Source organism: Hippopotamus amphibius, chromosome 2 (genome assembly GCF_030028045.1).
Source record: "Hippopotamus amphibius kiboko isolate mHipAmp2 chromosome 2, mHipAmp2.hap2, whole genome shotgun sequence".
NCBI classification, from domain to species: Eukaryota; Metazoa; Chordata; class Mammalia; order Artiodactyla; family Hippopotamidae; genus Hippopotamus; species Hippopotamus amphibius.
In genome coordinates, this window is record NC_080187.1 from 43,234,492 (window position 1) to 43,247,362 (window position 12,871).

Sequence of the window (12,871 nt, forward strand, 5' to 3'; positions counted from 1 at the left end):
CTTTTTTATGAGGTTTAAGTCAACCAGTCTTATTTTTAATTCTCCATTTCCAAATAATACACATATGACTATTTTCTGACTAAACTGGAGGCATTATCTGTTAACTTTCTAATTTACTAAGTAAGGGTTTAGTTCCTTTACACTCTTTCCTGTGCCCACACTGCTCGGTAATGTCATCATCAGTTTTTCCACTGGTCATGATCTCTTCGACTTATAATGATATACTTGAAAACCTACATTGCTGATCAACTATAAACTCTCTCAACATTCCGCCTTGTAAAATGAGGACACTCATGCCTTGTCCCCTTTTTTCTACCTCCTATCTACCTTCCAAACCTAGCTTTTACGTTGTCAAAGCTGAAATTTATATTTTGTTCTATGTGCAGTTTAGTTTTCTGTTATCTGAGAGTCAGTATGGAGTACTGTTTAAGAGAACAGGCAGAAAGCCTGAATGCAAAGCCCCAATCCAACCCTAAATTTGGTACAGCCTGGACAAGCTCCTTCCCTGTCTTAGCTTCCTTTTCTGAAAAGTGGGAATGATATTAGCACCAACCTCATAAGGCTATTCAGAGGGTTAAATGAGTTATATGCAAAAACATTTAGAACATAATATATACTAAGTACATACTAGTACACAATACATTTCAGTACATACGAAGTTAACACTAATTCATACTAAGTATAGTTTAGGTTATTTATTTGTTATTATATGCAAGATGACAATAAAAGTTGCAAGCCAAGACATTATTTCCATTATTACAATTAAATTAATATTGCCCACTGCAGACGTATACTGTGTCTCTGTGTATAGATTACACCTCCTTCTATACTGTTTCAGTGTCATTGCCCTTGTGTAGGGTGATCACATACCCCAAGTCACCTTGGGCTGTTCCAGTTTATACCTGTTGTTCTGATGTTACAGCATTACAGCACCTCCTAACACTATTAAAGCATTCTGGTTTGAACAACAAATCAGATAGGTGGTCCCCTGTGTGTCATTGAAAAGGGGGACATCTATAGTGTTAAGTTTAAGTGGATTCTTCTCTTGTTCACCAATGGTAGGTTAAAAATTAACCATACTCCAGTTTGCTTCATGTTTATGTCAGTATAGCCTTTTCTCCTCTGGAGTTCAACTTCCTCTCCCTCCTCCCTTCCAACAGTGCCTAATACATAGTAAGTACAGCATGCCTCAAGGTATTTCAAGCTCTCAATCAATACAAGCCTCTCAAATCTAGACTAGCTGCTCTCTGCACTGGATCCCCTATTCCTTCTTTGGTTTACTTCCTTATTTTGCTGGATTCTTTCTTTTTCTTTTTTGTTTTTTGGCTGCATTGGGTCTTTTTTGCTGCGTGCAGGCTTTATCCAGTTATGGCAAGCAGGGCCTACTCTTCGTTGTGGTACGTAGGCTTCTTATTGCAGTGGCATCTATTGCTGCAGAGCATGGACTCTAGGCGTGCGGTCTTCAGTAGTTGCAGCACTGGGGCTCAGTAGTTGTGGTGCACGGGCTTAGTTGCTCCCGGCATGTGGGATCTTCCTGGACCAGGGCTTGAACCCGTGTCCCCTGCATTGTCAGGCGGATTCTTAACCACTGCGCCACCAGTGAAGTCCCGCTGGATTATTTCTACAAATAACTTAAGGTATAGCACAGGAGGTAATCTTTTCAAATTGCTTTATGTACAAAATATCTCATTCAGCCTGCAATTATGACTGATAGTTTGGCTGAATACAAAACCCTACAGTGAAAATTATATGCCTGAAAAACTTTGGAGGTATCTTTCTAATGCCTTCCAGGGTTCATGGTGTTGATAACTACTATGATACAGCCAGATTTTAATTTTTTCTTTTTTTTAGGTGACCAGTATTTTTCTCTCTGGAATGGATGTATCTTCTTAGTTTTTTAAAATTTCACAAGGAAGGGTGTCTAGGTATGAGTCTATTTTTGTTCAACTCGCTCAAACCTTGAGTAGCTATTTTCAGTCTGAGGTCTGGTGCTTACTTTAAGCAGTGGGGAATTTTCTTGCCCTTTGACAGCTAACCTCCCCTTTTTTTCTGGGTCTGGAATTTCTAATAGCAACATGTTGGATCTCCTAGATGTAACCTCTGTAACATATCATTTCTATCACAATTTCCCTTGTGTCTTTCCTTTTTTATATACTTTATACACTTTCTATACACTTTTTAATATTTTTATATGAGAAATTTCTTTAATTTCTACTGAATTTCTTTCAGCAACCATATTTTCATTTCCAAGAGACCTCTCTTGCTTTCTGACCATTCTCTTTTTAATTACCACCCTAGTCTTATTTTATAGTTGCTAGCTCTTTTTAAACCTCTCCAAGGATACTAATTAGGGTGTTTTCTTAAGTTATTTTGTTCCCTAAATTGGCCCTTGTCCTATTAGGATATGTTTTCACTCTTCTTCCCCTCTCTGATGTTGTCAGCTTTACTCAACTATCAGGCAAATGATGGTTATTTTCTGTTTAAGAATGAGAGCAGAAATCTTGAGAAGGAAAGATGGAGTTGGTGGAATTAGGCTTCCCAACTTCAAAATATACTACAAGGCCACAGTGATCAAGACAGTATGGTACTGGCACAAAAACAGAAATATAGATCAATGGAACAGGACAGAAAGCCCAGAGATAAACTATAGTCAACTAATCTATGACAAAGGAGGCAAGGATATAACATGGAGAAAAGGCAGCCTCTTCAATAAGTGGTGCTGGGAAAATTCGACAGCAGCATGTAAGAGAATGAAATTAGAACAATTCCTAACACCATACACAAAAATAAACTCCAAATGGATTAGAGACCTAAATGTAAGGCCACACACTATAAAACTCTTAGAGGAAAACATAGGCAGAACGCTCTATGACATCCATCAAAGCTAGATCCTTGAGACTAGCAGAACTTCTATCAAAAATATGTGCTTAATTGCATGTACTCCCGCTTCACCAAAATCACATATACACTGACCTGCTCCCCCCCACCCCCGCCACGTCTTTGGAGCAGTTTCTCAGAGCTATCTTAAATGCTGTCCCCCAGGCTATAGTCCTCATTTTACCCCAAATAAAACTTAACTCTCGACTCTCAAAAAAAAAAAAAAAAGAAAAGAAAAAAAAAGCTAGATCCTTTTGGACCCACCTCCTAGAATCATGGAAATAAAATCAAAAATAAACAAATGGGACCTCAGGAAACTTAAAAGCTTTTGCACAGTGAAAGAAACCATAAACAAGACAAGAAGACAACCCTCAGAATAGGATAAAATACTTGCCAACAAAGCAAAGGACAAAGGATTAATCTCCAAAATATACAAGCAGCTCATGCAGCTTAATACCAAAAAAGCAAATAACCCAATCCACAAATGGGCAGAAGACCTAAACAGACATTTCTCCAAAGAAGACGTACAGATGGCCAATAAACACATGAAACGATGCTCAACATCACTAATTATTAGAGACATGCAAGTCAAAGCCACAATGAGGTATCACCTCACACTGATCAGAATGACCATCATCAAAAAATCTAGAAACAATAAATGTTGGAGAGGGTGTGGAGAAAAGGGAACCCTCCTGCACCGTTGGTGGGAATGTAAGCTGGTACAGCCACTATGGAAAACAGTTTTGAGCTTCCTTAAAAAACTACAAATAGAACTCCCATATGATCCAGCCATCCCACTACTGGGCATATACCCAGAGAAAACCATAATCCCAAAAGAAACATGTACCATAATGTTTATTGCAGCACTATTTACAATAGCCAGGACATGGAAGCAACCTAAACACCGATCAACAGATGAATGGATAAAGAAGATGTGGCACATATATACAAGGGAATACTACTCAGCCATAAAAAGGAATGAAATGGAGCTATATGTAATGAGGTGGATAGACTTAAAGTCTGTCATACAGAGTGAAGTAAGCCAGAAAGAGAAAAACAAATACTGTATGCTAACTCATATACACGGAATTAAGAAAAAAAAAAAAGGTACTGATGAATTCAGTGACAGGGCAAGATTAAGGATGCAGATGCAGAGAATGGACTGGAGGACATGGGGCTGGGCGGACAGGGGGTGAAGGGGAAGCTGGGATGAAGTGAGAGAGTAGCATAGACATATACACACTACCAACTGTAAAATAGATAGCTAGTGGGAAGTTGCTGTATAACAAAGGGAGATTAACTTGATGATGCATGATGCCTTAGAGGACCAGGACAGAGAGGATGAGAGGCAGTCGCGGGAGGGAGGGGATATGGGGATATGTGTATAAATACAGCTGATTCACTTTGGTGTACCTCAAAAGCTGGTACAAAAGTGTAAAGCAATTATATTCCAATAAAGAGCTTAAAAAAAAAAAAAGGCCAAAAGGGGGGCGGTGGCCCAGTTCCTGGAAATCCCTGCCCCTTACCCAAAATAGTTGGAATAAGCCTCCCACTCATTAGCCTATGAAATTACCCAGCCCTTAAAAAGTAACCCCATGGTGTCTACTCTCACTTTCTGAGACAATCCCATGCCCTAGGGCTGCTCTTGCCTTTTGAGACAGATGCATTCTTTCTATGGAATGTGTATCTCTCTAAATAAATCTATTTCTTGCCTATCAAAAAAAAAAAAAAAAAAGAATGAGAGCAGAAAGTTCCCTGAAAGTCAACGATTGATTGGCTTTTTAACGCAGGAAGAAGTGGGTAGTAACTATAATAGGATACCTCCAAACACTCTTTTCTAGAGTGTAAAAACTCACACTAGCTTCCCTAGTTCTCCCCAATTTAATTTGTTTCAAAATGAAATTATCTCATTTCAGGAGAGTGAGGGTGGGACTGGGAGTCAACTCTTCCAAACACAAACCTTTATGAGCTCCCTCTATTTTAGTCACATTTTTAACTAACTCCACTTTCTCTCCTACATGCACATCTGAGTATGGAGCTACTTCTGCAGGCGGGATCAGATTCCTCCTCAGTTGCAGGTGATCCCTGTGCATATTCGAGGTCACTGTTTTCCTCTATTCCACTGCTTCAGTTTCATACTCTTCCACTTGGCTTCTATCTTTCAAAAAAATATGTTGCAATCTCTTGATTGTTTTGGGCTTATATATTTAAACACTTTGACACCATCATTTTAGTGTCTTGTCAAACCGGAGAAGAGCTGAAAGGATTCTCCGTACATCCTGAATCTGCTATTCCATAGTCACAGTTTCTAAACTTCTTAGTCTTCCCCAATGTCTATAATGGCTTTCAGAAATACAATCTCCTCATCTACTCGTGAAGGAAATGAATACAACACATCTAAAATGACAATGAATGCAGGTTAGATGCTCTAGGGCCTTGTCTTACTCTGCAACTTACTAATAAACCACTTATGTACTACAAATTGCAGGTGTTCATTTATAAAATGAAAGGGGGTAATTCTACATGAACTACAGATTTCTCCTACTCTAACATTTCATAATTTTCTAAGTTCTTATCTTAAAATTTCTTTCCATTATCATTAATTAAAAAATATAAATCTAACTTTCTCTTTTGAAAATCAAATAGTAATTTCCATAGTTCTACAATAATGGGATTATTAGTTCTAAACTTGTCAAGTTTCATACTAAAAGAAAATCACATTAAATAACTTTAAAAAATTAAGCATGGACTTTGTAGCACAAAGACAAGGTCCCCCCAAATGGTGTTTCCCTTATTTACTAGAAATTTTCAGCTCTACGTTAAATTTGAGAAAAAATAAATATATTATTTCTGAAGTACGAAAATTTGTTATGAAAATCAATTTTTCTTTTCTGTCCAAACAAAAGTATGGAATGACATTAGATGTCAGGTTTATTAGATAATATAATGTAGCTTCTTGACATTTTTTATTTTAGGAAAGGAGAATATTAACATCACAAGTTTCTTCTTTATTTTTATTTAAAATGAGGTCATATTTTCCTCTTATAAAAAGAGAGTTCAACTAGAACTGCCAATTTTCTCATCTGTAAAACAAGAGAACTCAGTTTCTTTACCTTATAATCACTAAGGTTCTCCCTAAATCTAATATCCTAAGGTTCTAAGGAAAGGAAAATATATTACTAATGACATGTTTTGATTTTTATTTCTTAGAGTTCAAATGTCCACCATTCGCCTTGGTCTAAGCTTAAGGAACCATTCAAGGGGATATGATGCAGATGGGAGGGAAAACGGAACCCTCACGCAAGCTGTCTGGTGTTGCAATCAGGCTTCCCTTTGAAAAATAATCATCCCTATATCTTTAAAGCAGTAACTTTGTACCTGCAATGCTTCTTGTTTCAAACTGATTTTCTCTGGCTCTTCCTGAACACTTTCTGATGATTCATCGACCTCTTCAATTTCTGAGGAGGAAGGACTCTCTACAGTCACAGTCACAGGAAATTCTGATTGCTTAAAGAAAGAAGACAAGGTTGTATAAAAGATAACACAAGCCAGATACCAAATATCCAAATATTAAAGGACATTTAATAAAAGTGACCTGAGGTATCATTATTTATAAATGTCTCTCACTGTTCCTTAGTCTAAAACAGGCAATGATGAAGTGAAATTACAGTGACTTATTTTTGCTGCGTTACTGTACAGACCTCTGCTGCACACGGTTAGGACTAGTAATGGGACTGCCCATAGTGAGGAGCCAGGGTAAACATTTTTTCTCAGATCATCTTTATACTGCAAGTGAAAAATTAATTCTTCACCACCAGACACAAACAGTCTGCAAGAAAATGCAGTTTTTAGGAGGAACATTCATCAGTAAGGGGACTGGTAAAGAATCAGAAAGTCAACATATCTAAGCTGTGAACAATAAACACTAGAATTAAAAAAAAATAAATCACATATACATAAATAACTAAAACTGATCCATTAAAAATTTCATCTTCTCTTCACCCTTAAGCCAAAGCTAGTGTAACAGTAATCCAGTCCTTCTGCCAAGCTTCACTGCCACTGGAATGCTGTTCAATACGACATTTCCAAACATTTAAAACCTGACCTGGTCATAACCCCATAAAAGTACAGATCATAAAGAAGTGTGCTGGGACTATATAACCACGCAGAAGACAAGTCACCAGAACATCATTTGAACAACAAGCAGCAAACCCTGCAGGATAGGAAAATCGCAACAGTAGGACGAGGCGCACACATCCCCCCTCTGGGCATGCAAGGGCAGGACTGACACCCAAGGTGCTCTTCTCTCAATCTCAGCAGTGCTGCCTTTTGACAGAGCAACTGTGCAGTCTCCCAAGACCACTGGAAGCAGAATCTGATACTGAAAGGATTAGCTAGCCATGAGGCTGTAAGCGAGGGACTATGTGTGGTCTTGGTGAGAAAGCAGAGGTTTGGGATATGTTGCTTTATATTGGCTTTAAGATCAGGAATTTGTACATATAGCCCCGAAACAACATTTCTTGAAAACATATGAACATGCTTGAGTATAACAGCTCCATGTGAGGGGTCAGAAATAGCAGCCAAGTTCATTTCACTGGGTAACAACTGATTTGCAGACTGGAGAACGGGCTTCCTTGTTTACAGACATAACCACAAGGCTCCTGGTGTGTGCCACATCCACACAACTACACTGGCTTAGGAGAGCGACCAGACGAGTTTTAAATGGATTTATTTCAGAGAGGGAAATGTTTCTTGTAAAGCTCTGTCAGTTTAAAAAGCAAAGAGAATGACCATCCACCTTTCCCAAATCAGCCCCCTATATGTTATAACTACATACCTGCAACTGATTACACACATCACGAGCTTTGATTAATGGAAAACCCCTAAAAAGACACCAACAGAGTGAAGTTATGTCTTGATGTAAATACATCACCAGTTAAACACAATTAATAAAACTAGTTAGTACTATGTACAATATCCATATAAAATTGTTCATAAAAATAAATAAGCTCAAAATAAGGACTGCGGGCCCTGCTATGGAGAAAACTGCACAGAAGTTAGCAAACTGGCTGTGTGATAACTCTCTGAACTGCTGAGAGGTACCTTCAGTTCCTATGTTCAGGATGGTTGAAATTTCAGCCTAACTTCTTTAACTGGTGATATTAATCGTTCCCTAATTTACAATGATGGACCTGAGGTTAAGTGTCTCAGGAGGAAGATATGAAAGCACAAAGCTGTTAAACTAAAATGCAAAGACTGGGAATTCAACACTATAGTTTATGCGACAGCAATTCACATTGTCATTTGCAAAAAAGTAGTCAGTTGTCCAATGGGGATTATAAACATCAATTTAACGTGAGCAACTGAACAGATATTTTACACAATAACTCAAGTACCATTTAAAATCAATTTTCTTTATTTTCTTAAGCAATTGTTAACCCCCAATTTCATAAATACCACCAAGTAAGTCACTTGAAAATAATCTGGAGTAATCTATTTCACTCAGCAAGCCTAAAGCTATAGTTCAACAATTTTATTTACAGTTCTATCAGAAAAATTACTATAAACAGCTATCTCCTGGATAAGTAATCAGCTAAAGCTAGTTTAACTCACTAAATCTAATTTACTGAGTTAAACCAATTGGCTTAGAATAGGTCTAATCCATACTTCTCATCCATTCTGCATTAAACTACTTCCCATGCCTAAAATGTCTTTATTCCATTCGTACATACCTAAATTCCTACTTCTGTGCTGTAGGGCGTGGCTCAACTATACCTGCCTTTTGTGAAACTTTTCTCACCTGCATAATTGGAGATAATTTTAGTCTCCTCATGACTCCCACGGGGTTACCTCTGTTGTGACACTTGAAAAACAACTTGAAACTCCCAATTATTTTTTTTTCTTCCTTAGAGGACTCATTAGGCAGAAAACATGTGTGAGTTATCTTTTCTCCTCTATAGAAACCACCAGAGACCTCCCACATAATAGAAGCTCCAAAATAAAGAATTCTGAACAACTGAAAAAGACAGGGAATGAAAACGCTCTACCTGTTCCTTTTCGCACGTTCTGCAGTACGCCATGGCAGGAAACCAGACACACCAGGTGGTAGAGGTTCAGGAGCATAACATTCTTTACCAGTGGAGGCTTTCCTTCCATTACTTACAGGTTTCTTTGTGGCAAATCCTATGTTTGATAAAGCATGAAAAGAAGGAATCAAGATGCACTAAAGGTCTACAGAGCAACTGTCACATGTGTACACTTCGAAAGGAATCACACAGGCACTTGACAATGATGCCAAGGCCATTGAAAACAGGATCGTTTTGTAAAAATGTTTCACATAAGCCAGCATCTAAAAAAAATGTAAGTTCTCTACAGTAACAAGTTATTCTTAGCTAAAACAAAAGTACTGAGATGTGCAGAACATTTAAAAATAAATTTTTAAAAAATCCCGAAGAATGGTACCTTTTATGTATCATACAGAAACACTCAAGTTTATTGAATCTAAGAACTCTGGCACTTCTGAATCTCAAGGATAGAGAAACACAGATTAACCCATGACTTCTGCCAAACAGAGACTTCGGAATTAGACCAAAATTTCAACTTAAGATTAATTTCTCTATGTAAAAACAATAAAAGTTATGACTGCAAGCTGCTGGGTGGTAGGTGAGTTAATGTTACCCTCCTATAAGTCTGTCAACCTTCACTGCTTATTTGATTTCATTTAGAAAACAAGCAAAAATACAAATGAAACCCACTGGATAAAAGAGTGAAATGTGGAGACACCCTACATTTCAGTAGTAAAGACTCAGGTATATTGATATGAAATATTTGGTAGCAAAAACCAGACCTACGTGTTAATATTTTATTTAGAACAAGCCATATATTAAAATTTACATTTAAATACTTAATTTCAATTTACTGAAAACAAATATCATAGGTTAAAATGGTTACATTTATCTTTCAAATCTACTATATTTTAGCGGCATTAGGTTGGCATGTAGAATAGAGTATATGTGGTAACACAGGACAAACATTTCATAAACCGTAGCTTATTGATAATCACCACGTAATCCTGTGTGATTTCTCTGGATAAATTTACATGCCTCTTAAAGAATACAGGCGCTCAGTTCATTTTGTGCTATTTTTTGTTTTTTAACTTAATTACCCTCAAAAACATAATGTTTGTACACATGTGGTTTGTATGTGTATACCTTCCTTTTCTTTCAGAAACTAACACAAATATATTTGTAATAAAAATTTTTTTAATTACACTTTTCTTGTTAGGAGAGAAAAAAAATTTCCAATAAAAGTTCCCATCTTTTTTTAGGCATACATAATTACAACAGAAATGTGACACAATTCACACAATTATTTCACCCCTATACTCACCTGGATCTAACTATACACCCAGTCATTGATTTGGCTTACCTTTATGTCTCCAAATAACTGAGGCAAATACAAAAAAAAAGCCGAAGAAATAAAATTACTCTTAAAATAGCTCAGTGAGCTTGTAAACTTCAGTTACATTTCCACTTTGTTTAATCACACTAAATAAAAAAATGTTTAATTGTTTTATTCTCATTCCATGATGCCCTATTTTTTGAGAACTTTTACTGAGATACAGTTAACATACAATAAACAGCATATATTTAGAGTGTACAATTTGATATCCCAATCTACCAATTCATCCCCCCCCCAACCCTCCCTGCTTTCCCCACTTGGTGTCCATATGTTTGTTCTCTACATCTGGGTCTCTATTTCTGCCTTGCAAACTGGATGATTTGTACCATTTTTCTATATTCTGCATATATGTATTACTATACGATATTTGCTTTTCTCTTTCTGACTCACTTCACTCTGTATGACAGTCTCAAAGTCCATCCATGTCTCTACAAATGTCCCAGTTTCATTGTTTTTTTACAGCTGAGTAATATTCCACTGTATATATGTACCACATCTTTTTTACCATGATGCCCTATTATATACCACCAGGTACTAATATAGAATTCCTAATATGTTTTATATATACATGCTTTATTTCTATATATTTCTATTTCTAATATAGCAAAAGTCAACTTAGCTATTTTAAGAATGCTTTACACGATATAAACTTTTAATAATATTTAATTAGTGTGATGTCACAAATCAACTTCTTTGTATGTACTATTTGATTATTAAAATACCATTGTCTTGAAATAACAATTAGCAGACAAATCATAAGCTTGTTTTGATTTAATAAACACTCTTAACAACTTATATTTAATACATTATTGTCCAAGCAAGTTGACTAATGAAGAATTAAAAACATATATCTTTAAGTAGAAAAAAAAGAAGCTATACTTATGAAGATGTTTACAATAGTTTATTTTAGGTTACTTCCAATTTTTCACCAATTTAAAAAATTGACCAACTCAATGAAACCTGTGGATACAATGTTGAAAAGTATAACTACGAAAAAAAAAAGTATAACTACGACTCATAAAATTTAAATTTAATATGAAAACATAAGAATGGCAAGTTATATTTAAGGTATGTGGAATTATGTTTATAGACAACAGGAAGAGAAAATAAAAATGTAAATATTGCTTAACAGGATAATGAGATTAGAGGTAGTTTTTTTAATTTTTCATTGTTATGTTAATACAATACCTTTAATGAAACCTAAAAATCTTCAAACAACATATTTTTTTAAAATTGTGGTAAAATACACAAAACAGAAAATTTATCACTTTAACCATTTTTAAGTGTACAGTTTAGTGATTTTAAAACTTTTTTTTAAACAAACAATTTTTAAAACTTTCAAATGGCATCTGAATAAAAGATCTGTTGTTCATTGATGATCTTAATGTATCTGGTATATAACTAAAGTCACCACAAACCCTTGTCTGGGAAATTAGCAGATCATAAACATAATAAATTTATTTTGCTTTATAATAACTCTTATTGTTTTACTGTTTCAAAATTCAAATTTACTCACAAGAAAGAGTCTTGCCCTCATGGAGCTTACATTCTAGTGAAGGAGTTCAGATAGAAATGAGTAAACAGATAAGCAATATAATTTTAGATAGTAGAAAGTGCAAAAATATCTTAATGTAAGGGGAGTGAGGGGGGCAGGTAGGACTACATTGGATAAGTTTGTTAGGGGACAGCTTCACTGGAGAAGTGACATTTGAATGGAGACCTGAATGAAGAGAGGAGCAAGCCATGGAAGATCTAGGGGAAGCACATTCCAAGACAAGGAGGCAATGAATATGCAGGCATGTAGGTGGATGGAGTATTTAAGGAAAAGCAAGAAGGCCAGTGTGGCCAGAGTACTAAGTGAGGTAATTCTTCATTAAAAGAAAATCATCCCTCAAAATCACCACTACTAAAATTGTCATCAAAGTGCACCCCAAATTTCAACTGCGAAGTACCAGAAGTAATGATCAAACAGGAAATATTTTCAAAATAACAAACTTTTTATGAAATTCAAATGATAAAGCTGGTTAATATTAATATCTCTTTAATTCATTTATTATTTCTATATTCTACAAATTCTCATAATAAGTATATCAAAATAATTATGGTCCTCCTAACATGCATGTAGCTAATATTGGCTGTTTTAACTTTAGCACGCTAGAAAACATAAGGGGTATAAGTTCTAGTAGCATTAAAAAAAAAAAAACAATTACCAATTCTAATAGTAGCTTTTCCTTTTCGACCACTTCCCAAAATTATAGTTCTCTTTCTCTGTCTAGCAGCTTTGGATGGTTCCTTCACCGATGGAGAAGTTATCCACTGGTACTGAAAAACAAATAATAAATATGCCAAACCGGTTTGCAAGGCAGAAACAGAGACACAGATGTAGAGAACAAACATATGGACACCAAGTGGGGAAAGCCGGGGGCAGGGTGGGATGAACTGGGAGACTGGGATTGCCATATATACATTACTAATAAGAAAAAAAATATCAAACTGTACACTTTGAATACATGCAGTTTATTGTATGTCAATT

At 35.9% G+C, this 12,871-nt stretch overlaps 1 protein-coding gene across 3 annotated transcripts in view; it reads right to left on the bottom strand.

The window, feature by feature from the left end:
• The window catches only part of CEP78 (centrosomal protein 78), a 37,906-nt gene that overhangs the window by 13,975 nt on the left and 11,060 nt on the right, over positions 1–12,871 (bottom strand). For all 3 annotated transcript variants that reach the window (XM_057724738.1, XM_057724737.1, XM_057724736.1), the window contains exons 8-11: positions 12,549–12,660; positions 8,925–9,060; positions 7,715–7,760; positions 6,256–6,384 (exon numbers count right to left, since the gene is read on the bottom strand). In XM_057724738.1, the coding sequence (XP_057580721.1) occupies positions 6,256–6,384; positions 7,715–7,760; positions 8,925–9,060; positions 12,549–12,660 (423 nt within the window). The remainder of the gene's footprint in view (positions 1–6,255; positions 6,385–7,714; positions 7,761–8,924; positions 9,061–12,548; positions 12,661–12,871) is intronic.